Raw genomic sequence first — 26,185 nt, forward strand, 5'->3', positions numbered from 1 at the left:
CCAAAACTTGGAAAGGGAGCTATGTTAGGGTGTGAGAAGACTCCACCCGGCTGTCTTTCATTAGGAAGACTGCGGGAAGGAGCTGGAAGGGCCAGGGTTTTTCTTCTAAGTTCACTGAAGGAAAATCTAACACCAAATTCTGTACTTGGGAATTTCAAAATGAGTAGATAATTCTTTGAACTCTGTAATCAACTAACTGGAAACTCATTTGAAATTTGGCTTCAGTGCATATATTTGTGGTTACAGGAGTGGGGGAAATATCTGAAGAAGGTCTCTGGAGCTCCCTGTATTTCTCTTTTAAAAAGTTTATACATAGCATGTGAAATGAACAGATGCCTTTTTTTTTTTTTTTTTTTTTTTGTAGCTATCAGGGCAACAAGAGGTGAAAAGCCGTATCAGGTATTTATTTCAGTCACTGAGATGGCTATTGGCAGAGTTCCACATACCTAAACTAAGGAGAAACTCATGAACAGATAAAAATTAAGACATGGAGGAGACCTTGTGCTTCCTCTCTTGATTTATTTCTACACACATTGATGATTTTTTAAAAAGAGCAAAGCACTCAGAGAGCATTCTTTGGCTTTGCGTTTTGGGGTTTTTTTGGAGGTGTGGTGGGAGGATTAAATTACTATATGCAATTTCTCTTTAGGGTGTATTTAAATTTATTTTCCGAAAACCCTAATTAGAGAGAGTGTGACTACAGATAATAAGTAATTTGAATTGGAATTTCAGTTGTAGAAATGCTCCATTTATTTATTTATGTGGATCACTGATGAGAGTGGTAAGAGTATTGGTAGATAGATGTGGGAAGGAATTATTTAAGAATAGGCTGGATTGGTTGGTACCTGACTTGGTGAGAAAACAGTAAAGGAATTTCTGCTCATGAAGTTTGTGATTCCACATGAAGATAATTCTTTATGGCTGGGCACAGTGGCTCATGCCTGTAATCCCAGCACTTTGGGAGGCTGAGGTGAGTGGATCACCTGAGGTCAGGTCACCAGCCTGGCCAACAAGGGGTGAAACCCCATCTCTACTAAAAATACAAAAAATTAGCTGGGTGCAGTGGCGTGTGCCTATAATCCCAGCTACTCGGGAGGCTGAGGCAGGAGAATCACTTGAACCCGGAAGGCAAAGGTTGCAGTAAGCCAAGATTGCGCCATTGCACTCCAGTCTAGGCGACACAGTGAGACAGAGTCTCACTCAAAAAAAAAAAAAAAAAAATTCTTTATAATAGAATAACCACCCATCTTTCATCCAGAGCCAGAATTCCTGAGATTCTTCCAACCAGAGGGGCCCTGGCATGCTAAACAGTCTGTTATGATATCTGAACACTTAAGTGAATGTATTTGACCAGGGAGATTTGCTAGTAAAATTGATCTTTCCTTCCCTGAGTTTTTCCAGTTGTGCCGAATAATTAAAGGAAAATTAAAACCTGGATTCCCTAAACTGTTAAGTATCAGATCTGTAAGCTATCAGTCCTTAGGATTATGGTGTTATCAGAGTTAGAAATGACTTTAAAATTCGTCTGAACAAACTGCAGAAGATTTGTGAATCTGTTTTCCCAAATCTCTGCCAAATGAGTGCTTGAATTTCTGCTCAAACACCTCCAGGATAAGGAAAGTCACCAGTTTAGGGGACACCCTATTCTTTGAATAGCCGTGAGAAGCTCTTTGTTGGTTTTAAATCTTAGATCTTAGTGTGCCAGCTTAAGGAGACATCCAAAGCAAGTTTCCTTCCTCCCACGTCTCAGCCCTTCAGATACTTCATGCTAATTACATCTCCTAGAACTTTCTCTAGGTCAAACATTATTGGTTCTTGTACTGTTTGTTCTTCATAGGACAGGGTTTCTAGTGTCTTGGCAGTATAGGACCAAGAGGACACAGGATTCTGGGGCAGTGCCTCTAAAAGTTTTAGAACTAAAAAATATTAAAACTAGAAAGGGTGTCAAGACACAACCTAGTCTGCCTCCCCACCCCTTTCAGTTTACAGATGGGCAGAGTCTTTTGGATTTGAGTGGGTAAAATTGATCAGCAGCCTTTGTTGAAGTGAGAAATGAAGTGTAAAGCATTTTACCAGAGAAAGGTCTTTTAGTTGCCTAATTCCCATTACAGGCTTCAGCTCACTTCTCATTTTTGCCAAGGACCAGTCTGATTCTCTAAGTAAGCCTAAGGCTCAGCTCAAGGTTTTAGTGCCAGATCTCCATACACCAGGTGTTGGTTTCACTTACTGTTTGTGTAAAGGGTAGAAATAACTTTTCCATAAGTTTTGCCATATATATTGACAACATGGTCCGACAGGGATTCCGAATTTTAATAGATGTTTTTTTCCTTCATAAAATCAGAGAATGGCCATCAAAAGAGAACAGAGTATTGGACCCCTTCAGAGACGCAGCTGCCTCTGGTGGACAGTTTCCTGGGTTGCCCTTTGTAATTTCTTTGTTTAACAATCACCAGGTGACCAGGTGGCTTTTCTAAAAGCCAAAGGCCGTGGAGGACGGGATTGTGAGCTACTTTTCTCTAGTATTTTCTATTTGAGATTTGAAATACCCATGCTTTTCATCTGGTCCAAGGAGGCTCAGGTTTCCTTGGCTGTGCGCAGCTATAAAGGAGCCAGGTGTTTGGTCGTAGGGCTCAGCTGTTGGCATCCCCACCTTCCCCCAACACCCCATTTTCCTCTTCATTGATACCACTCAGGTCTGTGAGCAGAGAAATCCTGGTGGGAAAATTGATCAGGACTTGATATACTTGAGAAGGGGGAGAGGGAAGGTAGAATGTACCTAGAGTTATCCAATAACTTGGTCACTGAGCGTGACCGAATTCCTTTGGGGCACCGGGAAAGTGCCGGGTTTAAGGCTGGAGTGTTCTTCGGTCCGGCAAGGGGCGCGCTAAAGGTGACATTGGAAGGAGCAGGGACAGCCTTTGGCGGCAGAGCTGGAGCCGAGAGCGATGCAGGCAGCCCACCCCAGCCGGCGCGACCTGCCGGCACACGGGAACTCGAGTGGCCCTCGCCGGAGCCGGCTAGCTGGGGGAGCGGGGGCGCCCCTTCTGGATTCGTTCGCCTTAGGGCTGGGCTCGGAGCCGGGCCGGTTGGAGCGAGACGGGGACGGGAGGGGCCGGGCCAACGGGAGGAGGGCGGGGCTTTCCTTTGTCAGGGGATTTGCGCCGCGCAGCCGAGACTCGCGCGGGTTCCGTTCCTCTCCTTGCGCCCTCTCCGGGGGCGGGGCGTTCCCCTCTGGCCCCTGGGCGCGGTGGGCGTGAACGGCTGGCGCCCAGGGTCCCTCGCTCCGAATCCTGCAGAAGCCCCTCCTTCGGCGCCTCCGCTTCCAATCCTCTCCCCCGCTCCCTCCTCTTTCGGGGTCGCTCCTCTCCCCGGCCCCGCCCCCGCTGGGTCCCGCCCCCTCCCGCGCCCTCCTCCCTGGGCTCTCCGCGTCGCGCGCTCCCCGGCTTCCAGGGGGCTGCCCGGGCGGGGCGGCGCAGCGCGGCGGCGCGGGGAAGGGGGAGGAGAGCCGCCAGCCAGCGGAGCACTTCCAGCGAGCGAGCTAGCTAGCGGGCCGCGCGGCGCGGGGGAGGAGGGCTCGCCCCCCGCCCGGCCCGAGCGGAGCCTTTTGTTCCCAGCCAGAAGTTTGCATGCCGGGACCGTGACAGCTGCGGGTGGGGAGGACGGCAGGGCCGCGGGGCCGGCGGCGTGGTGGAGAATAGAGGCGGCTGCTTGTCATGCAGCCCACGGCGTGGCGGCTGCGGGCCGGGGACTGGCGGCGGCGGGGGAGGCGGCGCCCACAGCACTCGGGACTCAGCTGCCGGAGGGACAAACTAACTTCCTGAGCGCGGGACCTGAGGCCGGCGCGGCCGGAAGCCACCTGCAACCTGCGGTGAGGCGACCCTGGCCCTCGGGGCGCGCGGCATGGCGCGGGGAAGCGGGCCTTGCTAAGCGAGCCCCTCCGACAGACCCGCGGCCGCTGCTGCCGCCCGCCCTCCCGCCCGCTTTTCCGAGGGCCTGGCGCGGGGCTCGGCTCGCCTTGTTTTGCAGCCACAGCGCAGGGTTGGCCTGGGAGCCACAACAATGCCATGATGTTTTGGAGACAGGAAGCCCCAAGCTGGCCCCGAATGAAGGACTTCCTGTGTTTAAAGTTGCAGGAATATCCGCCGACCATCCCAGTTCAAATGCAAACACCCCAGCTAGGGAGGACGAATGGCTAATTCAGACCAGCTGGACTCTCCAGGGCTGGAACTGAGGATAAAATGAAAGGAATTCTTAGGAGCTTGGGCCATACTTGAAGACTAGAGAAGCTGTGCCATTGTTATTAAAGGATACAATCGGCATAAATTTGCTGCTCCCAACTCTGCTTCGTTGAGAAGTGAGTGGAACTAGATATCGAAAAAAACTTGTCAATATGAGATGATTTTTGTTGACTGAATTTGAAAGAGCAGTGCTCTTTAAAAAAAAAAAAATTAAACCATAAGCCATACAAGGAATTATTTTAAATTATATCGTCTCTCTGTCAACTATGAGGCTGCTAACCTGTGAGGAAAAAGCTGTTTGTCTTAGAGCTTCTCCCAGAATGGTTTCAAAACGGGACTTCCAGGCCGAATTTCTGGAGGGCAGATGCAGTTGGTGGTTTGGGGTATGAACAACTAAAAGGATTTATAACTTATGTAGAATGCATTTGGGGGGAACCTGTGAAAAATACTTTTGAAAGATTTATGGTTCATCTTGATTGAAAAAGGATGGGTAAGCCACTCAGCAGACCAGACTGTTTAAGGCGGAACCCCACCTGCCTGGGGAAAGGAGAGGAGGAGGATGGCTACATAGAGGACTGCTATGTTCCACAACGGTCTATATATGATACAATGAGGATAAATGAGCAAATTGACCAGGGGTCAAAGCTTAACCAGACTTCAAAAAGCACCATGGAAAAGATGGAAGGAAGTACTATATCCAGCAATGGTACATTAGGAGCAGCATCTAATGTTTTTGAATCTAGAGCACCAGAAGGTAAGAAGCTGGATGAGAGGATAATATTTGATGCACTAAAGCTAAGCAGTGATGTGCAGAAATCAGCACCTGTGCCACCCAGAAGGCGGCCAAATGCAGAACGCAAAGACAATGTTAACAGGAGATCGTGGAAGTCCTTCATGCCACCTAACTTCCCAGAATTTGCAGAGAGGATAGAAGCCTCTCTCAGTGAGGTGTCAGAAGCTGGTGCTTCAAATCCTTCCTTGCAAGAGAAGAAGGAGTCCAGTTCTGCATTAACAGAAAGTTCTGGTCATTTGGACCACAGGGAACCTCAGTCAGAGTCAGTAACTCTGGAACATGTGTCCAAATCCCTAGGTATTCCAGAGGTGCAAGATGTAAAAAACTTAAGTGGAGACTGCCAGAACTTTAGATTTCAGCAGCACAGTGCAAACCCTCCCCATGAATTCCAGCCTCTAGAATCAGAAGCTGCAGCAACAAGTGGTAACACAGATGTAATGCAGGAATCCAGATTCTCAAGTGCAACCTGGCCGAGGGCCACAAAAAGTTTAGCTAAGGGAGGCTTCAGTGAGAAGCAGCACCCCCTTGGGGACACAGCCTGCACTGTGGAAATGCCACCTCTCTCCCCTTGCCTGAGTGAAGAGCTGTTAGATCCAGAATTGCATGTTCTCATAACCCCCAGCCTGAGAGAGAAAACAGAGTCTGAGCTAAAGTTTGAGGAGGATGAGCGATGGATCATGATGGAGGCTGAGGGAGAGTGGGAGGAAGATAAACTGTCAGAGAGGGAAAAGACTTTTCTGATGGCAGATGAGAAGAACAGCCTGGCAGATATTTTTGAAGAAAGAGAACAAGAAAACACAGCAGTGGTGGAGGATGGATCCGATTGCTTAGCTGCTGTCTTGAGGACTTTTGGCCACCTATCTCTTGGTCAGTTTTGTTGCCCTGATGACCCACAGCCAGCCAAGGACCAGTTGGCTGCTGTTCCCAAGGATATACCCCTGGATTGTGATTGTGTTCTTACAGGTGAGGATATTCTTGGTGAGGTGGCAAACAAAACTGCTCAGGGGCTAGAGGGTCTTGTTTCAGATTCAGCATGTACTGTGGGTCCTATTGATGCAGAACAGCTCTCTGACACAGACTCAGTGCAGATGTTTCTTGAACTTGAAAAGGAGTGTTTATGTGAAGAAGGAGTAACTCCTGTAGTTGAGCTACAGAATCAAACCTCTTCTGAAGGGCTGGCTGCATCCCAGGATGCGGAAAATTTACTTGTAATTAGTCATTTTCCAGGAGCTGCCTTAGAAAAGGAACAGCATTTAGGCCTTTTACATGTAAGGGCAAAAGACTATGATACTGGATTGGATTGTGGACATTTTAATACCCTGGATTCTTCTCAGGTGCCTAATGCTGTGGAACTTATTGCCCACGTTGATATCATGAGAGACACTTCCACTGTTAGCAAGGAGGAATGTGAAAAAGTGCCTTTTAGCCCCAGGACTGCAGAATTTAAGTCCACACAGCCAGCTAATCTGGATTCACTGGAAAAGCTGGACCCAGGGGGACTGCTGAACTCTGATCACAGGGTTTCTCATGAAGAAAAATTAGCAGGCTTCATTGCTTCTGTGCTGGCCAAAGACAATGGCAATTTGTCCCAGGGAGACTGCAGTCAAACTGAGGGGAATGGTGAGGAGTGCATTGAGAGGATCACCTTCAGTTTTGCTTTTAATCATGAACTAACAGATGTTACCTCAGGATCTGAAGTAGAGGTGTTATATGAATCAAATTTACTAACAGATGAAATTCATTTGGAAAGTGGGAATGTAACTGTTAATCAAGAAAATAACAGTCTGACGTCGATGGGCAATGTGGTCGCTTGTGAATTGTCCGTGGAGAAAGTTTGTGATGAGGATGGTGAGTCAAAAGAGCTGGATTATCGAGCCGTGCTTTTGGAGGATCAAGCCCCAGCACATTTCCACGGAAACTTCCCAGAGCAGGTCTTCCAGGATCTCCAGAGGAAGTCCCCAGAGTCAGAGGTTTTGAGTCTGCACCTGCTGGATGGAGAAATGAGACTTAATCCAGATGGAGTGGAAACTGTGAATAATACAGAGCCTGAGCTGAATGTGGCATCATCAGAGGGAGGGGAGATGGAAAGGAGAGATTCAGATTCATTCCTAAATATTCTTCCAGAGAAACAAGTTACTGAGGCTGGTACTACTGAAGCAGTTTTAGAGGAATGGAGACCCATCCTCCAGAGGCCTTCCCGGACGGCTGCAGTGCCCACTGGCGAATATGCCCTAGATGCTGCACTGCCCAGCCCAGAGGAGGATATCTCAATTGCTGCAGTGCCTGCCCCAGAGGGAACTGATGGAGCTGCTGCTATAGTGCCCTTCCCACATGAGGACATCCTAGTTACTTCAATAGTCTCCTTAGAGGAGGAGGATGTCATAGCTGCTGCAGTATCAGCCCCAGGGAGGGCTACTGTCCCAGCTATTACAGTGTCTGTCCCTGAAGGGACTGCTGCAGTTACTGTGGTGTCCTCCCCAGAGGAGACTGCTCCAGCTGTTGCAGTGGCCATCACACAGGAGAGTATGTCAGCTGTTGCAGGGTTCTCCCCAGAGTGGACTGTTATAGCTGTTGCAGTACCCATTGCAGAGGAGGATGGTACACCAGAAGGGCCTGTCACCTCAGCTACCACAGTGCATGCTCCTGAGGAGCCTGATATTGCAGCTGTTAGAGTGTCCACTCCAGAGGAGTCTGCCTCCCCAGCTGCTGCAGTGCCCACCCCAGAGGAGCCCGCCTCCCCAGCTGCTGCAGTGCCCACCCCAGAGGAGCCCGCCTCCCCAGCTGCTGCAGTGCCCACCCCAGAGGAATCTGCCTCCTTTGCAGCTGTGGTGGCCACCCCGGAGGAACCCACTTCCCTGGCAGCTTCAGTGCCCACCCTTGCCACTATGGTGACCACCCTAGAGGAACTCACTTTCCCGGCAGCTTCAGTGCCCAACCCAGAGGAGCCCGCTTCCCCAGCAGCTGCAGTGCCCACCCTAGAGGAACCCACCTCCTCAGCAGCTGCAGTGCCCACCCCTGAGGAGCCTGCCTCCCCAGTAGCTGCAGTGTCCAACCTAGAGGAGCCCGCCTTCCAAGCAACTGCAGTGCCCACCCCCCAGGAGCCTGCCTCCCCAGCAGCTGCAGTGTCCAACCTAGAGGAGCCCGCCCCAGAGGTGCCTGCCATCCCTGCTGCTTCAGTGCCCACCCCAGAGGTGCCTGCCATCCCAGCTGCTGCAGTGCCTCCTATGGAGGAAGTTTTCCCCATTGGTGTGCCCTTCCTGGGAGTTTCTGCCCACACTGACTCAGTGCTTATTTCAGAAGAAGGAACTCCTGTTCTAGAGGAGGCTTCCTCCACTGCAGTGTGGATCAAGGAGGACCTTGATTCCCTAGCATTTGACGTAAAAGAGGTGACCAGCACAGTGCTACGTGTGAAAGTGCCTCTGGCTGCGACCACTGGATTAAATTCAGATGAGGTAATTGTTGCCCATTTTGATTCTGGGAAGGGTCTAGAGTAAAGTGAAATTTTCTAGGCTGACCTGGTGTTGATGAGAAATGGTGCAGATAGTTCTTTCTTTTGTTCTTTTTGGGTCTCCTGGGCTTATAGTTTGTAGTCTTTCTGTTGAGTTTATGGGGAAAATATACTTTAATTTTGTCTGGTGAAAAACTTTATAATTTCATGCTTCATTTTTTATTCAGATAAACCAATCCCAAGGAAAACAGGGATATAAACAGTTGTTGATTTACATTTTTAAAAAGATGATTAGCAGGAAAGGGTGATTCTGCTTTTGAATTATACAGTGAGCATGTTCTTTCCTAAACCAAGAGATAGTTTGTTGATTGGTGGTGTCAACATTTAGGTAGAGGCCAGAGTGTGAGCTTTGGAATAAGACCTGGGGTGCTTCTTAACCACTCTGGGAAAATTAGCTATTCTTGAGTCTCCTGTTTCTTCATTTGTTAAGGCAGAACTCTGTGAGAATAAAATGAGGTACATTTAATGTACCAAGCATATAAGATTACCAATCACTGGCCATATCCTTCCCGTTCTTTTCAAATAAGTATGTTGGTTAGTTGAAAGAATTTACCAAAGCAGACTGGGGAGAAGTAGTAAAGCTAAATGATTAAGAACTTTTAAATGCAAATGTGTGTTTCTGAAAACCAGAGCTAGGCATAATGTTTATGAAAAATAGAGATATTTTAGTCATCTTTGTCAAACTGCCTTTGTGTCCTTAAGCAAGTCACTTTCTTTTCCAGGACCTCTTGTTTCTTAATCTATAAAACAAGAAAATTGGACTAAATGTCCTCTTGGGTCTCTCTTGGCTCGAAGATTCTTAATGTTAGAGAACCGAATGTGTTAGGAAACAGTTGGAAATGATGTTCCACATCCTTGAGCACTCCTAGTCCAAGGAATTTGAGATCAGCAGCTTTCCACAGTTAACTGCCCAGATTTCATTTGGTCAGTGGTTAAGAGTGAAGGAGTTAAAGGTTTAATCTGAACACAGATATGACTGAGTGAGAAGATTGTTTTGATTTTACTGCACCCCTAGGACTCAAAATAGTGCCTTCTTCATAGTAGGCATTTACTGTTGACTGGCTGACTGAATGCATGAATATCAATTTCCTAGATTATGGATGGATGCTACAAGAAAGATGGGTTTTCTCATTCACCTCATTGCAGAGCCTTTCAGGGCAGCCTTAAGTCAGGTAGAGCTCCTGTTAAACATGCAGGTCCTGACAACAAAATCATTTTGATTGCATGCCATAAACTCTTTGATTAAGAGGATTGATTAAGATCATCTGGCCTTGCTGAGTGGCGGTGATTTTACCTTGAGCTTTACCAGTTGTTTTGTCATGTAGCATTCCATCAAATTAGGATGCATCATCTTTGAGACTGATGAATTTTTGAGACTGATGGATTTTTGATCCATTTTTCCAAGTTTTATTGAATTTGGAATTAACACTGAGATCCCAATAGCCTGTCCAAAGTGAAGACAATAGGTCAACAACAGAGTAAATTTCTTGCACTGACATTCTTGATAATACAGAATATTTCACCAGGCACAGTGGCTCACACCTATAATCCCAACATTTGGGAAGCCAAGGCAAGAGGATTGCTTGAGGCCAGGAGTTGGAGAACAGCCTAGGCAACATAGTAAGACCGCATCTCTAAGAAAATAAAAATTTTAAAAAACCCAGAATATCTCCGGTGTAAAGCTTATATAGCAGTAATCATGAAATACAAGGATTAAATTTATAGTGAGGCAATCAAATCCACATAAAGGGGAAAAAAATCATAGAAATCCTGTATCATTCTCTAGGATCCTTGTTTCCTCATCTGCAAAATGAGTAGATGGCTACATAATCTCTATCCTTCCAGCTACAGTAAGTAATCCTTTTATGAAATATTGACTGATGTAAATGACAGGAGAAGGAAATGGTAGCCCAGCTGCAAAGTTGCCCATCTTTGAAGTGTGGTTACTTTGTGGAATATCTGGAAGTGAGCAAATGCCTTTATCTGTGTACAGGAAAGGAAAGATCTGAGCCTCAGCCAGGGCTGTTAACCAACAAGAATGTAGACAGGCTATTTTGAAAATATTGAAACAAAACAAATCATTATAGAGTTAGCATTAGTATACAGGTTTGCTAAATTGGTGAAATATTATTTTAAAAGGTTTTTCCAAGATGAGAGATTACGAATTTTTTATTTCTTCCATTCCCTTAAGAGGATTCCAAGAGGCAACTAAAACTGCCATTTTTATATATAAACACTTAGAACTCGACAAGTGATTTAGAATGAACTGAGGTCCTCTATGTCTGTACAAGTGCAGACATGTACACATGGTTAAAATAGATATAAACTTTGTATTTGCCAATAACAACAGAGTTTGGTAGAAGCAAAATGCCAAAAACTTGTTTGCTTTTCTGTAGTGGGATCTGAGGCCTACTGAGACCAATCTCTGGTTATATAAACTCCCTACTTATTTATAGACTTCTCCAGTCTTAATCCAAGTCACTGGTTCAAAGGAAGAAAAAAACCTTTTGTATAAAATAAGAGTTCTATAAGATTAAAATTTGCCAACAGAGTCTTTTTAAGCAAAAATTGGGGAGCACCACAATTCCAGTTCAGTGTTTGAATGCTCTGCTGGTCAGCAGAATCTTCATTGGTTTTTTTTTGCGCTCCCTAACACCTTTTCCATACAAGGATTCATTCGTTCACCGAATAAAAATTATTATTTATTTATTATTATTTTTTAAAGACAGAGTCTCACTCTGTTGCCCAGGCTGGAGTACAGTGACACAATCTTGGCTCACTGCAACCTCTGCCTCCCGGTTTCAAGCAATTCTCCTGCCTCAGCCTCCCAAATAGTTGGGATTACAGGCACGTGCCACCACACACAGCCAATTTTTTTTTTTTTTTTTTTTTTGTATTTTTAGTAGAGACAGGGTTTCACCAGGCTGGTCGTGAACTTCTGACCTCAGGTGATCCGCCTGCCTCGGCATCCCAAAGTGCTGGGATTACAGGCATAAGCCACCACGCCTGGCCTGAATAAATATTATGAGTACCTACTCTGTGCCAGGTACTAGGCTCCTACAGTAAATAGAATTGGCATGGTCCTTGCCCTTGTGGAACTTATGCTGAGTGGGGGAGGCAGATATTAAGAAAACCACACATAAATAAATATAAAATAAATACATAGTTAGAAATTTTGGCAAATTCTTTGAATAAAAAGATGTCAATGGATTTGAAGACAATAGGGTGGATTGAAGATACATTTTGGAGGTGAAATCAACAAGATCTGATTGTGACTTCTGTGTTGGGGTGAGGGAGTTATCAAGGGTGACTTTTAGGTTCTGGTTTGTACAGTGGAGTGGATGGTATAAATTATTAATTTAAGGAAGAGCAGATTTTGGGGTAAGGGAAAGTGGGAGATACTGTTTTATTTTTGAACTGTTAGGCTTGGGAGGCCTGTGGTTCATTTTTTGCATGGAGATATTAAGAAAGCAGTTGGATGTATAGGTTTGAAACTCAGAGAGATCAATTGAGAGTCATAAGCATTTATTGTGGTTAGTATTTAAATCCATAGAAATTTATGGAATTCCCTAGGAAGAGTATAGAAAGAGAAGAGAGTCCAGGACTGACATCGTCCCCTCACTCCCACCCCGAAAGACTTCAACATTTAGAGATCTAGAAGAGGAGAAAGAGAACAAAGGACAACAGAAAAGAATCATTCAGGGTAAAACTGGAAAAATGCAATAACAAGGTTGGATGCCGTGGCTCATGCCTGTATTCCCAGCACTTTGGGAGGCTGAGGCAGGCAGATCTCTTGAGGTCAGGCGTTCAAGACCAGCCTGGCCAACGTGGTGAAACCCTGTCTCTACCAAAAAAAACACAAAATTAGCTGGGTGTGGTGGCGCGTGCCTGTAGTCCCAGCTACTTGCAAGGCTGAGGTGGGAGAATCACTTGAACCTGGGAGGCAGAGGTTGCAGTGAGCCGAGATTGTGTCACTGCACTCCAGCCTGGGCAACAGTGTGAGACCATGTCTCAAAAAAAAGAAAAAAAATGCAGTAACAAAGACAAAAGTGTTTTAAGGAGTTCTTTAGGAAATTTTCTATTTTGTATCCTAGTTGCATCTTACAACCTTGCAGCAATGTTTATTAGTGTACTTCTTTGGAAAATGTCTGCCAGTGATGCTTAGTTAATAACATGGCACAGTCCTGTTTCACTAACAGTGTTTGAAATACCAAGGAGTAGGAATTTTAGTGTATCTAAAAGCACTGGTTTTGCAAAACAGCTTTATTTGGGAATTGAGAGAAGGAAGCAGGTGTTTTCAGATGTACGTTCTTTAACGTTCTGTTCACTTGTATTCAAAATAAATAGATAATATTTAGAGGTGCTTTTGTATCTTTTTCAACTTATGAGAAATGATACAAATACCCATTGTCCCTGTCAATCCATAGAGTGAAGGTGAGAAATGAAGGAATAGCTAATGCTTCTATAGGAAATGTCTGTAAACAAAGTAAATCCAAAATTTTAAAGTAGCAGTAGCTCTTATAGGTTGAACATCCAAAATGCGAAATGCTCCCGTCTGAAACTTTCTGAATGTTGGCATGATGCTCAAAAGAAATGCTCATTGGAGCATTTCAGATTTCAGATTTCCAGATTTGGGATGCTCAACCAGTAAGTATTTAATGCAGATATTCCAAAATTTGAATAAATCTGAAATCAGAAACACTTCTGATCCCAAGCATTTTGGATAAGGGATATTCAACTTGCGTATGAAAGAGATTATTGAACTATTTAAATATAATTTTACTTTTCTTTCTTTCTTTGAGATGGAGTTTCTCTCTTGTTGCTCAGGCTGGAGTGCAGTAGCACGATCTTGGCTCACTGAAACCTCCTCCTCCCGGGTTCAAGTAATTCTTGTGCCTCAGCCTCCCAAGTAGCTGGGACTACAGGCGTACACCACCATGCCTAGCAAATTTGTGTGTGTGTGTGTGTGTGTGTGTGTGTGTGCGTGTATTTTTAGTAGAGATGAGGTTTTGCCATGTTGCCCAGGCTCCTGACATCTGGCAGTCTGCCCGCCTTGGCCTCCCAAAGTGCCAGGATTACAGGCATGAGCCACTGTGCCTAACCTATTTTACTTCTCTGTATCATTTGTAGTGCTATCCAGTAGGACTTGCTGCCAAGATGGAGATGTTCTCTATCGATGGTCCAGTTGAGTAACTGGACTTTGACCATGTGAAATGTGGCTAGTGGGTCTGAGGAACTGGATTTTAAATTTAATTTAAATGTCAGTATGTAGCTGCTGGCTGTCATGTTGGAAAGCATGGAAAGAATTTAAATGTCAGTTGTAGAGTGAGATAGGATTTGGTTATTGAATAAAAGGGGGCCCTGTAATGTGGACTTGACATCTTCCCTCCATACTTTGGCTTTCTGCCTTCTTTGCCTTTTCATTCCTTCACCTTCACCACCATCATTTTATTGTACCAAAAGCAACTTTAAACTTGGGATGTTTTTCCTGTCTCTAATCTGATTTTTCTTCAGCAGAAACATCTTTAATGCTACAAAATGGAATTACAGCAGTTGTTTTTTCTGGGAACCATGTTGTTGGAGAAATAGTCATTTTAACTGAACTGCTTTGTAATGTTGCCTAAGAAAATATGGTATAATCAAATTATAGTAAAAAATGAAGTGCACTCATAATTACTTTTATAACCTTCCTTTTTCAGTGTTCCCTGGGGCTTTCCCTCTCTGGTAATCTTAGCCAGCCATAGACCATTCTTCCTAGAATCAGTTTCCTAATGCTAGTGTGGTCTGTGGTCTCATATTGACCAAATTTGGTCTTACTCAAACTTACCGTTTTCTTTTATATTATTTTCGTCCTCTTCCATTTTCTGTCATCCTCTGGCCCTTAATTGACTCACCTGGCTCATGGAAGAAAAAGGAAGGGAAATAAATCCAGGCTAGTGAAATATGGCTGGTTCTATCCCTCTGATAACTGAGAGAAACCCAATTGTTTTTATTTTTTATTTTTTTTTGAGACGGAGTCTCACTCTGTCGCCCAGGCTGGAGTGCAATGGCACGATCTCTGCTCACTGCAACCTCCGCCTCCTGGATTCAGGCAGTTCTCCTGTCTCAGCCTCCTGAGTAGCTGGGATTACAGATGCGTGCCACCACGTCAGGCTAATTTTTGTATTTTTACTAGAGATAGGGTTTCACCATGTTAGTCAGGCTGGTCTCAAACTCCTGACCTCGTGATCTGCCTGCCTCAGCTTCCCAAAGTGCTGGGATTACAGGTGTGAGCCACCGCACCCGGCCGAGAAACCTGATCAAACCTGATCTTAGGGACAAATATTTTTTTTTCATCATTTTCCTTTATACTTTTTTTTTTTTTTTTTTTTTTTTTTTTGGTGAGACGGAGTCTCGCTCTGTTGCCCAGGCTGGAGTGCAGTGGTGCTATCTCGGCTCACTGCAAGCTCCGCCTCCCGGGTTCATGCCATTCTCCTGCCTCAGCCTTTCGAGTATCTGGGACTACAGGCGCCTGCCACCATGCCTGGCTAAGTTTTTGTATTTTTAGTAGAGATGGGGTTTCACCGTGTTAGCCAGGATGGTCTTGATCTCCTGACCTCATGATCTGCCCGCCTCAGCCTCCCAAAGAGCTGGGATTATAGGCGTGAGCCACTGCACCCGGCCCCTTCATTCTCTTAATGTGGCAGAAGTACCATTCTCTTCTGACCCTTTTCGTTTCCTTTTAGACATGTCCAAATCAAAATGGAGCTTAACTGTAGTAGAGCAAAGTATACACATTGCTTGTTACATATATTCACATTGTTTTAAAATTCTGTTGTACCATGGTAAACATGGATAATACAGTATCATTTTTGAGCAGTTTTTTAAATGTAAATCTGTATCTTATTCAGAATGTGTGTCTGAAGTTATTAAGGACATTTCCCAACGTTACTGGCCCATTTCCCTTTGTAATCAGAGGAATTCTGTTTCAAGATTATTGCTGTGTGTGGTCTGTGGCTCTTGATCAGAATGAAGTTAAACGGCCACAGGGGGATTAAGCTATGAGGTTGGCGTTTTTCACACTGTTAATATGTTTTGACTAATTGAGTTATTAGTCCTAGTCAGAGAGGAGCATTTCTTATTAGTGGTCAGTTAAGGCTGTTCCCCAAGGGATATTTCATTGTAAATACTAGTCATTTGGTATCATTCTTCCCTTTTAGGAAGAAGTATACATTGCACTTACTTGTACAGCATTTTGAGGTTGATGCTTTTCTATTCTCCATGGCTTGTTGCATTAAAAATTAAGCAACAGGCCGGGTGCAGTGGCTCACACCTGTAATCCCAGCACTTTGGGAGGCCACAGTGGGCGGATCACAAGGTCAGGAGATCGAGACCATCCTGGCTAACACGGTGAAACCCCATCTCCACTAAAAATACAAAAAAATTAGCTGGGCATGGTGGTGGGCACCTGGAGTCCCAGCTACTTTTGTAAGACTGAGGCAGGAGAATGGCGTGAACCCGGGAGGTGGAGCTTGTAGCGAGCCGAATTCACACCACTGCACTCCAGCCTGGGTAACAGAGTGAGACTCTGTCTCAAAAAAAAAAAAAAAAAATTAAGCAACAGATTTTTTTAAAAAAAAGAACAAAGGAAAGAGTCATTGGGTTAAAGACCTAAGTAGTGTCATAACTCTCTGGAATTACATGTCCATAGGAGAATGTATTGAAATACAAAACCACGTGTTTTCTTGATGCTTCACATGCAAATGCTTGTTCTTTCTTTTTATTCCTGGTTGTCTTTCATTAAGTCATAAATGCCCCAAGAATAACCAGTCTCTGTGTGGTATAGAGAGTCTAATAGCCTTTGTATTAAATCTTTTTTGGCTTGCAATTATCTAGATGTTTCAGAAAGAACAAGTGGATCCTCTTCAGATGAAATTGCAGCAGGTGAATGGACTTGGCCAGGGATTAATTCAGAGTGCAGGAAAAGACTGTGATGTGCAGGGTTTAGAACATGACATGGAAGAGATCAATGCTCGATGGAATACATTGAATAAAAAGGTGAGTGACAATGGGGTAACAAGTGTACTGGAAACAAAAGGCATAGAAAAGAGACATCTGAATCTAAGGTTTCCCGAAACCTGAATGGAAATAAAAATTTAGCAGTTGCAATCTCTAATTACTAAAAGAGGTCAGTAGTAATTTGAAAACTACTTTCTCCTTTCTCATAATGAACCTACATGTTCATGATACAGGTCGCACAAAGAATTGCACAGCTACAGGAGGCCTTGTTGCATTGTGGGAAGTTTCAAGATGCCTTGGAGCCATTGCTCAGCTGGTTGGCAGATACGGAGGAGCTCATAGCCAATCAGAAACCTCCATCTGCTGAGTATAAAGTGGTAAAAGCACAGATCCAAGAACAGAAGGTAAGTGAGAATGTTGGGACAGTGAACTGTAACAGCCATAGGGAGTGGTAGACAACATATTTGCTTGTAGTTTAAGAAGCAATTCAGAGTTTTAGTAGAATCCTAACCTACTTTGTGTCGTCCTGAAAAGTGGAAATTGATTTTTCATTATCTTACTTAAATCTACTGGTTTACTGTGGCATATATTAGACTGAATAATTTTGCCTGTTCATGTATCCTATTTCAGTGTTCATCCACAATTTTATGTTAAGAGGTTTTTGGTGTTTTCAGGGTCCGCAATATTCTAGATAGTGTTGTATATCATGTACAAAGTTTTATCTATATTTTTTGTTGGTTTAATTTCTATTTTAGTGCAGTTTTTTCTTTTTAAAAACAATTTATCCCAAAGGAAATTTTATTTTTTTTTTCTCAGCTTTATTGGTGTATAGTTGACAAATAAAAATTGTGTGTGTTTATAATTTACAATGTGATGGTTTGAGATATATATATGTGTGTGTATATATATATACACACACACACACTGTGAAATGTTTACCATAGTCAAAATAATTAACGTATTAATCATCTCAAATGTTAACCATTTTTTAGGGCACTTTTCTCTTAGTTCAAAGGAAGTTCCCTGTTAGTCACATAATGGCAATCACTGCTCCATTTAAAAATTTAAGTGTGTGTGAAAGGTGTGTGAGTGGTGAGAACTGTGCTATATATCTCCTGTTTTTGCCTCAAGGATGAAAAAAACTTCTTTTACTCAATGAAGCTTAGGATTTGGCCGGTTGGTTTCTTTTGTTTTTCTTCCTAGTTCAGATTTCAAAATGATCCTGTGTTACAACTTTTCCTTCTCTTTATAATAGTTGCTCCAGCGGCTCCTAGATGATCGAAAGGCCACAGTAGACATGCTTCAAGCAGAAGGAGGCAGAATAGCCCAGTCAGCAGAGCTGGCTGATAGAGAGAAAATCACCGGGCAGCTGAAGAGTCTTGAAAGTAGATGGACTGAACTACTCAGTAAGGCAGCAGCCAGGTAAGACCGAAGGAATTTTGAGGAGTGGGTCAGAGGTTTGTTTTGTTCTTCTTCGACTTACTATCACTAAAGTGCTCTTTAAGTTCTTGGATGATTCATACAGATTTTTGGAAAGTGTTTAATGGCTTTTATTTGAACTGGGATAAGATTTTAAAGATGATGCTCATAACCAGAATCACACTTAGGAAATGGTCTCCTGCATCTTCATAAATTTCCAAGAACTGGAAAACTCATTGCTCTGTGTGGTTGTTCTGCTGTAGTATAATCATAGTTCCAAATGACAGACACAGACTCCTACAGTCCAGCCAAGTTATTTTCTGAGTTTTTGAAACAGATTCCCCCCTCCCCCTTTATGTTTATAAATAATGCTTTTGATACTTGGAATTGAAATGTGTCATATTTCTTTTCTATTAGCTTATACTAATATTAGATTTTTTTGCCTTTAGAAGCTAGTCTGTGGTTTTGTTAAATATCTGGGAATTCGAGAGATGCATGAACTTACCTCAATATGTGGTCAAAAAGACAGGCAACAAATCTTCTTCCTCCAAGGAAACATTCCCTTTCTCTTTCCATGGCTATAAGTCATGCTGTCACTTGAGCTTAATAAGTCACATAGATGTCTTTACTTTTATACAGTCCCCAGTTTTAAAATTAAATACCAACTAATGAGAAATCAATAAGAGAGTTATCATTTGTTATTGTACCCTTTACGTTTCCTAGGTAGCCTATGGCAGTCTTCAAATAATTCCCTCTTCAGTCTTTTTATGTCCACCTGCCCATGACTTGCTTATTCCTTACCTGAGTTGCAAAGTATGGCTTGCCCATGTTAGTGGAAGAAACAAAATGGAAAGAATTTGACTTACTTGTATTTCCAGATTTGTACTGCTTATTTTCTTTTCTCTCTGTGCATTTCCAGTAATGGTACCATTAGCTTTCCAGTTTCCTAGGCTTAAAAACTCAACTCCATTTTTACTTTTTTTTTTAAAATTTCTCCTTTATGCCCACATCTATCAGCATGCTAAATTCTGTCTATTTTACTTTACAGTGTCTTTCCTGTCCATCTGTTTCTCTAATTCCCACTCTCCCCTCAGTTCATGACTTAGGAGCTCTCACTAGTTGTATTGAGATAGCTTCTTCACTAATCACTCTACCACTTACCCTCAGGCCTTCCCCTTCCCATCCCCCAGCTGCAGGTGAACCTTTCTGAAATAAGCCTTTAATCATATCTTTTCAGGCTCAGAGACATTTAATTGACTCCCTGTTAAAATAAAACCTTTAGATTATGAGGCTGACACACTGCCTGCTCTACTAAGAAGGTGCTTAAAATAAAATCTGAACTCTAACCCACCATTCAGAGCCCTCTATTTGACCTACCTTTCTTAGTTTCTACTATTCTTCTCACTCCTTGTATTATAGCTGAAGTAAACTATATTCTGTTCTTTAATATCTTCTGACAGTGTCCTAACCCTGTGTCTTATTTTATGGTGTTATAATACATCTTTCATGAAGTGCTTTTGTCCATCTCTCTTCTGTAAAACTTTCCTTTGTTAAGCATGGAATAACTTTTCCTGCCCCTTCACTGCCATAACTCTTTATCTGTACCTTGTATTATGATCATTATTTTAGGTACTTACCTTCCTGGTCCATAAATTCCTTGAAGTCATGGTTTATCTTATACATATTTTTATGACTCTTTCCTTCTACTTGTTTCCATCCTCCTAGCCTAATATAGTTTCTGGGCCAATCTTTTAAACAGAAACAAATACCAAGAGTAGATATTTGATGCTTCTAAATTATTTTTAGCTCTTCTCCCTAAAAATACCTTAAATCGTATTACAATACATTCTTCAAATTTTCAGATTCCAAAACCAAATGAGTAAGAAAGACATAAAAATTACAGGCAGTTTTTTAAAAATTAAATTCTAGTTTAATAATAATTTTTAATATTGTATATTTTAGTTGCATTGCTTGAAGATATATTTTGAAGGCTGGCATAAACAAACTAGGAAAGAAAGTTTTAGACTTAGATTGCCACTTAAAAAATGTTTTTCTTCATATTCAAACATAATTGAATTTCCAGTAATCAAAATGCCAAATTTTTTAATTTAAATCACTTTTTTTTTTTTTTGAGATGGAGTTTCGCTCTGTCGCCCAGGCTGGAGTGTAGTGGCGCGATCTCAGCTCACTGCAAGGTCCGCCTCCCGGGTTCACGCCATTCTCCTGCCTTAGCCTCCCGAGTAGCTGGGACTACAGGCGCCTGCCACCTTGCCAGGCTAGTTTTTTTGTATTTTTTTTTAGTAGAGACGGGGTATCACCGTGTTAGCCAGGATGGTCTCGATCTCCTGACCTTATGATCCGCGCGTCTCGGCCTCCCAAAGTGCTGGGATTACAGGCTTGAGCCACCGCGCCCGGACTTTTTTTTTTTTTTTTTGAGATGGAGTTTCGCTCTGTCGCCCAGGCTGGAGTGTAGTGGCGCGATCTCAGCTCACTTCAAGGTCCACCTCCCGGGTTCACACCATTCTCCTGCCTCAGCCTCCTGAGTAGCTGGGACTACAGGTGCCCACCACCACACCCGGCTAATTTTTTATATTTTTAGTAGAAACGGGGTTTCACCATGTTAGCCAGGATGATCTCGATCTCTTGACCTCGTAATCCACCTGCCTCAGCCTCCCAAAGTGCTGGCATTACAGGGGTGGGCCACCATACCCGGCTAAACCACTTTTGTTAAAACAACTTGGTCAGGGCATAACTAGCATAGGGCCTGGCATAAATTAGGTCTTCAGTAAAGGTTTGCTGAACTTAAGTGCATCATATGCTCCCAGGCCTCTTCAGATGCCATATCTTTTAGTCTGTTTTTAGTAATTCAAAGACAACATTATGACCTTTCATTATTCATCTGTGTGCTAATACAGTTCTGTGGTTGTTTTCTTGTCTGTTCTTTGTCAGGCTGTCTCCAGTATCCAGACTTCCTCCTGCCTTTGTAATTTGCTGCTTTTATTTTATAGAATAAAACAAACCACAGGTACTTTGAAAAGAACATCTCTTAGCACCTCTATGGTCTCAGTGACAATCATGTATCCAAAGAAAAGCCAAGCTTAGTATGGATGTTATATTAAATAAGATTCCAAGTGAGATGTAAAGTCTATAGTTTTTTTGTTTTTTTGCAGGGGGAGGGGTGCTTTTTGTGTTGGCAAATTCAGCCAGCATGAGGTTTTCTGTTTCTTTTTTGTTTTTTTGCCTTAAATCTGGATTCTAAGTTATGTTCTGGGGCTTGAAATTACCAGAAGCCTGACTGGATTTTGGGAAGTTGGGGAGGGAGTTCTAGTTCATAGGTGATATACAGTCTTTACTCTTCAGATATCTTCACTCACAAATGAAGGTAGTAGTGACAGAGAGAATGAAAACAGACACCTTTTGCCTCCTTTAAACTTTGTTTTGGTCACATGTTCAAGTGATATATATGCTACATTCTGTTTTGATTTGGGTCAATATGGTATAAGGAGAACATTAGAAGATTTGATTCTGCTGTTGCTACTCACCAGGTGATTGGACAAATCTTTCTTTAAGTCTTCTGAGTCAACTTTCTCTTTTATAATAGGGGGATAATTATTCTGTCCACCTTACAAGGTTATGACAGAATGAGAATAAGGTTAATGGTGTGAAATCCTTTAAAACATCTAAATGCTACGTAATGTGTGTTCTGTTTACTGTTGGTATTTAAACTGTACCTGGAAAAAGACTGTTTTTTTACTGAGTATAGTACTATTACCAGTCTTAATGTGACTTTTTTCCTGAGCAGCTTGTTCTATATATTCGTGTAGGCAAAAACAGCTGGAAGACATCCTGGTTCTGGCCAAACAGTTCCATGAGACAGCTGAGCCTATTTCGGACTTCTTATCTGTCACAGAGAAAAAGCTTGCTAACTCAGAACCTGTTGGCACTCAGACTGCCAAAATACAGCAGCAGATCATTCGGCACAAGGTAGGGAATAACCAGTTACAGTAAACGAAAACAGAAAACTGGATTTAGAAATCCTAGAAATGAGTAAACTGCCTGCAGCGTTCTAGAGGATGTGTGTTTTGTGGGTTTAACTTAAAATATGATCAGATTATTAATTGGAAAAGTCACATTCTTGAAATACAAATAGAAATTGATAAGCTACCATTGGAATAAACAGCTTTGTTCCCAATTTTTGTATTATTTTTGCCCTTCAGTCGGTGAATTTTTTAATTGTTTAATTTGTTGTATCATTTGTTAATTCATTTTGTGTTTACTTTTCATTTATTTTGTTTCTGTTATTCATTTTTTCCATCTGGATTTCCAGGCTCTGGAAGAAGACATAGAAAACCATGCAACAGATGTGCACCAGGCAGTCAAAATTGGGCAGTCCCTCTCCTCCCTGACATCTCCTGCAGAACAGGGTGTGCTGTCAGAAAAGATAGACTCATTGCAGGCCCGATACAGTGAAATTCAAGACCGCTGTTGTCGGAAGGCAGCCCTGCTTGAACAAGCTCTGTCTAATGCTAGGCTGTTTGGGGAGGATGAGGTGGAGGTGCTCAACTGGCTGGCTGAGGTTGAGGACAAGCTCAGTTCAGTATTCGTAAAGGATTTCAAACAGGATGTCCTGCACAAACAGCATGCGGACCACCTGGTATTCATGTTTCCATTTTTATTGGTTATGTTATTTTGTTATTTTGATTCATGTTTCTCTTCATTTATTTATTTTTTTTCTTCATTACACACACTTCAACTTTATTTTATACACAAGTACCTAGTTTGTGGACTTGTTGACTGCCTATCTGTTTTTGAATGAGTCCATGGAAATACTTATATTTAACAAGTTGAATCAGTAATTCTAGAAGATAGTACAGGGTGTAGTCAGTCAGGGGCCATCTGAACTCCAACTCATGATTTATGTTATTAGCTGATGGGTCACTAAGATTCTATTTGAGCAGTTTTATGAAAGATAATGTACTTTAACAAAACCAGATCTATATATGTAGTGCCCAGGATTTGATATTAGATCAAGTTAGAACTTTTAGGATATTTCTGGATTTGCTCAAATTCCGGGGGATTCTGTGTCATCTTAATAGAAGAGTTTGCCTTTTTCATTTCATTTTTATGAAATCTGTTTGGAAGCAGTAAAAATAGGTAATTTTTCTTATAGTCTGATTCTTTTGCTTCATTAACTTTAAACATGAAGAGAGTTTTTAACCAGGATTCTGTTTTAAGTCAGTTTGTTCTTACTGAATTTCTTCTCTTGAACTTTCTGTTTATTCCTTACTTTGGACACAGTAGACAATTTTGCTGAATTTCACTTCTACCTTTCTTGGGTTCAGGTTTGGTACCAATAGATTGGTAAAGCTGATGTAATTCTAAGTTTTTCTCATCCAGTACTTAGGAAAGCTTGCCTATAGGTATCTGATTTAATTATTTTAAATAGTCAGTGGGCTCACCAAAGAGAAAATGAGGGGATCAAATATCTGATGTTTAAATTAAACTAGTATTCATCTCTTTACTTTAAATTTGGTCTCTTAAGGGTCTCACATTTTGTTTCCTTTGTAGTGCCACAGTTTTGGCATTAATGGTATTCTTTCCTTTCAGGCTTTAAATGAAGAAATTGTTAATAGAAAGAAGAATGTAGACCAAGCTATTAAAAATGGTCAGGCTCTTCTAAAACAAACCACAGGTACTTTGAAAAGTGCGTCTCTTAGCACCCCTATGGTCTCAAAGACGATCATGTACCCAAGGAAAGGAGTTCCCTGCCTTAGCCTCTTCTCTATGTATATATGAGAAGCTTAGTATTCACTGATTGTATTCCCTGCTGTGCTCCAGAAGGTTATTTCCTGCTAAATCTTTTGAAAACTAAAACGTTGTCTCACATCTGGTTATAGATGATGATTTCACCTCTCCTTCAATAGAGGAGCCAGCATCCACTGAAAGGTGCTGGGAACATCTAGAAACATTTGAAGCTGAACTCAGATTTTAATAATTCAGAAATGGCTTCTTTTATCCAGTAGAAAGTTTATTTTATTTCCCATTTGCCCTTAGTATGGGATGGGTGAAATCATTACCACAGAGAGAGAGAGCGTCTATGAAATTAAAGCTCTGGCCGGGCGCAGAGGCTCAAGCCTGTAATCCCAGCACTTTGGGAGGCCCAGACGGGTGGATCACGAGGTCAGGAGATTGAGACCATCCTGGCTAACACGGTGAAACCCCGTCTCTACTAAAAAAATACAAAAAACTAGCCGGGCGAGGTGGCGGGCGCCCGTAGTCCCAGCTACTTGGGAGGCTGAGGCAGGAGAATGGCGTAAACCCGGGAGGCGGAGCTTGCAGTGAGCTGAGATCCGGCCACTGCACTCCAGCCTGGGCGACAGAGCGAGACTCCGTCTCAAAAAAAAAAGAAAGAAAGCTCTGATTTGAAGAAAGGGGATCAGAGAATCCTCATTCCTAGATCTCTTAAATATGAATAATTGTGTGCTATCTTCCATAGGTGAGGAGGTGTTACTTATCCAGGAAAAACTAGATGGAATAAAGACTCGTTACACAGACATCACAGTTACTAGCTCCAAGGCCCTCAGAACTTTAGAGCAAGCCCGGCAACTGGCCACCAAGTTCCAGTCTACTTACGAGGAACTGACCGGGTGGTTGAAGGAGGTGGAGGAGGAGCTGGCAGCCAGTGGAGGACAGTCTCCCACAGGGGAGCAGATACCCCAGTTTCAGCAAAGACAGAAGGTGAGCTGTTATTTTACCGTAAAAGGAAAAAAAGCCTTCCTCTTTATCAGAATCCTTAAGTTTTATCAACCTTGACCTTAAATATAAACTAAAAATGTGTGCCCCCCTTTCTTGTTTACTCATCGACAGTAAGATTTGACATAAAGACATATATGTTACACATACATTATGAAGAAGAAAGTTGAATCAAGTTTGCTTTGTAACATTTTATAACTTACCTCTATTATTCTCTAAAGAGTGCTTCATGGTTTTATTTGATTTCTCTGCAGGATCTAGTATAGTTCTAGATGCATAGAACTATTGTATAGGTACTCGTTAGGTTAAATACTGAGCCTTTGGTTAAAGCAATATTTGTCATTTCTGTTGAAGCAAGGAGATGAAAGAAGTATTACTTGTTTTACCCAGAGACAGTCTGGCTCAAAAAGTCTTACAGACAATTCTAAACAAGCAACAGTGAAGTCTAGTCAGGCTTCAGAATGATTGAAAAATCTGACATGAGAAAAAAATAACTGAAGGAAGGAGGTCAGAGTCCTGCTGGGATGTGTGGTGGTAGAGATAGCACTTTCCACCCAGCACAGCTGCTGATGTGCTTTATTTAGCAAGGTATGGCCTGAAAACTCTTTTCCCTCCTTAGGAATTAAAGAAGGAGGTCATGGAGCACAGGCTGGTGTTGGACACAGTGAATGAGGTGAGCCGTGCTCTCTTAGAGCTGGTGCCCTGGAGAGCCAGAGAAGGGCTGGATAAACTTGTGTCCGATGCTAACGAGCAGTACAAACTAGTCAGTGACACTATTGGACAAAGGGTGGATGAAATTGATGCTGCTATTCAGAGATCACAACAGGTAATGTTTATAATACCTCTGCATTAATATTTTAGACAGTATTGATGTGTGAGATACAGTACTATGACCCACATAAATACAGACTCAGAAATAAGAATGAGCTCAAGCTAAATCTGATGGAATAAATATGTTTCATTGATGGGAAATGATTGGGTAGAAGTTTATGAAGATGGATCCAGGATTTGACCAAAATACTTGACCCCTTTGAGTAGAGAAGTACTTGGAGAAGAGTCTACATGAGGCCTTTTCTTAGCTAATGCCCTGCTAAGAAGGCTGATGGTGATGGGAGTAGATAATATCTAGATTGAAAAGGTCCAAATGCATCACAGTCTTAGTTTGACATGATTAGCTCTCTTAGCATTAGATGGAAGAGGGGACGGAATCAAGAACTATAATTACTATCAAATATGCAAACCAAAATAGCAGAACTATCTAAAATAGAACCTTCTAAGTAAACACAGGTGTCATATTTCCCATGATCTTTTTTCCTTCCTGCTTTCTGGAAAAAAATCATTTGTTCTTTTGTGTAGCTGGATACATACCACTTAATGTGCCGCAGTACAAAAAATAAGTTAATATAACTCCTTAGGATCATAGTGATGAACGTATGCTTTTTGAACCACACAGAAATTTGCTCTGAGTCCAGGTGT

General features: G+C 42.5%; 2 protein-coding genes across 5 annotated transcripts in view; both read left to right on the top strand.

Moving 5' to 3' along the window:
* Positions 1-26,185, top strand: part of MACF1 (microtubule-actin crosslinking factor 1) — a 407,350-nt gene that overhangs the window by 324,779 nt on the left and 56,386 nt on the right. For all 4 annotated transcript variants that reach the window (XM_025361749.1, XM_025361739.1, XM_025361720.1 and 1 more), the window contains 8 exons: positions 16,415-16,576; positions 16,771-16,941; positions 17,793-17,959; positions 21,781-21,940; positions 22,284-22,610; positions 23,564-23,648; positions 24,453-24,694; positions 25,329-25,535. In XM_025361749.1, the coding sequence (XP_025217534.1) occupies positions 16,415-16,576; positions 16,771-16,941; positions 17,793-17,959; positions 21,781-21,940; positions 22,284-22,610; positions 23,564-23,648; positions 24,453-24,694; positions 25,329-25,535 (1,521 nt within the window). The remainder of the gene's footprint in view (positions 1-16,414; positions 16,577-16,770; positions 16,942-17,792; positions 17,960-21,780; positions 21,941-22,283; positions 22,611-23,563; positions 23,649-24,452; positions 24,695-25,328; positions 25,536-26,185) is intronic.
* On the top strand, positions 4,715-8,525 carry KIAA0754 (KIAA0754 ortholog). The gene has a single exon (XM_025361760.1). The coding sequence runs from the start codon at positions 4,725-4,727 to the stop codon at positions 8,523-8,525; it is 3,801 nt and encodes a 1,266-aa protein (XP_025217545.1). The 5' UTR covers positions 4,715-4,724.

The sequence above is a fragment of the Theropithecus gelada genome, chromosome 1 (genome assembly GCF_003255815.1).
Source record: "Theropithecus gelada isolate Dixy chromosome 1, Tgel_1.0, whole genome shotgun sequence".
Lineage (NCBI taxonomy): Eukaryota > Metazoa > Chordata > Mammalia > Primates > Cercopithecidae > Theropithecus > Theropithecus gelada.

Bases quoted from the DNA above. Each gene is read 5' to 3' on its own strand.
- KIAA0754 (XM_025361760.1), top strand. From the start codon at position 4,725: ATGGGTAAGCCACTCAGCAGACCAGACTGTTTAAGGCGGAACCCCACC.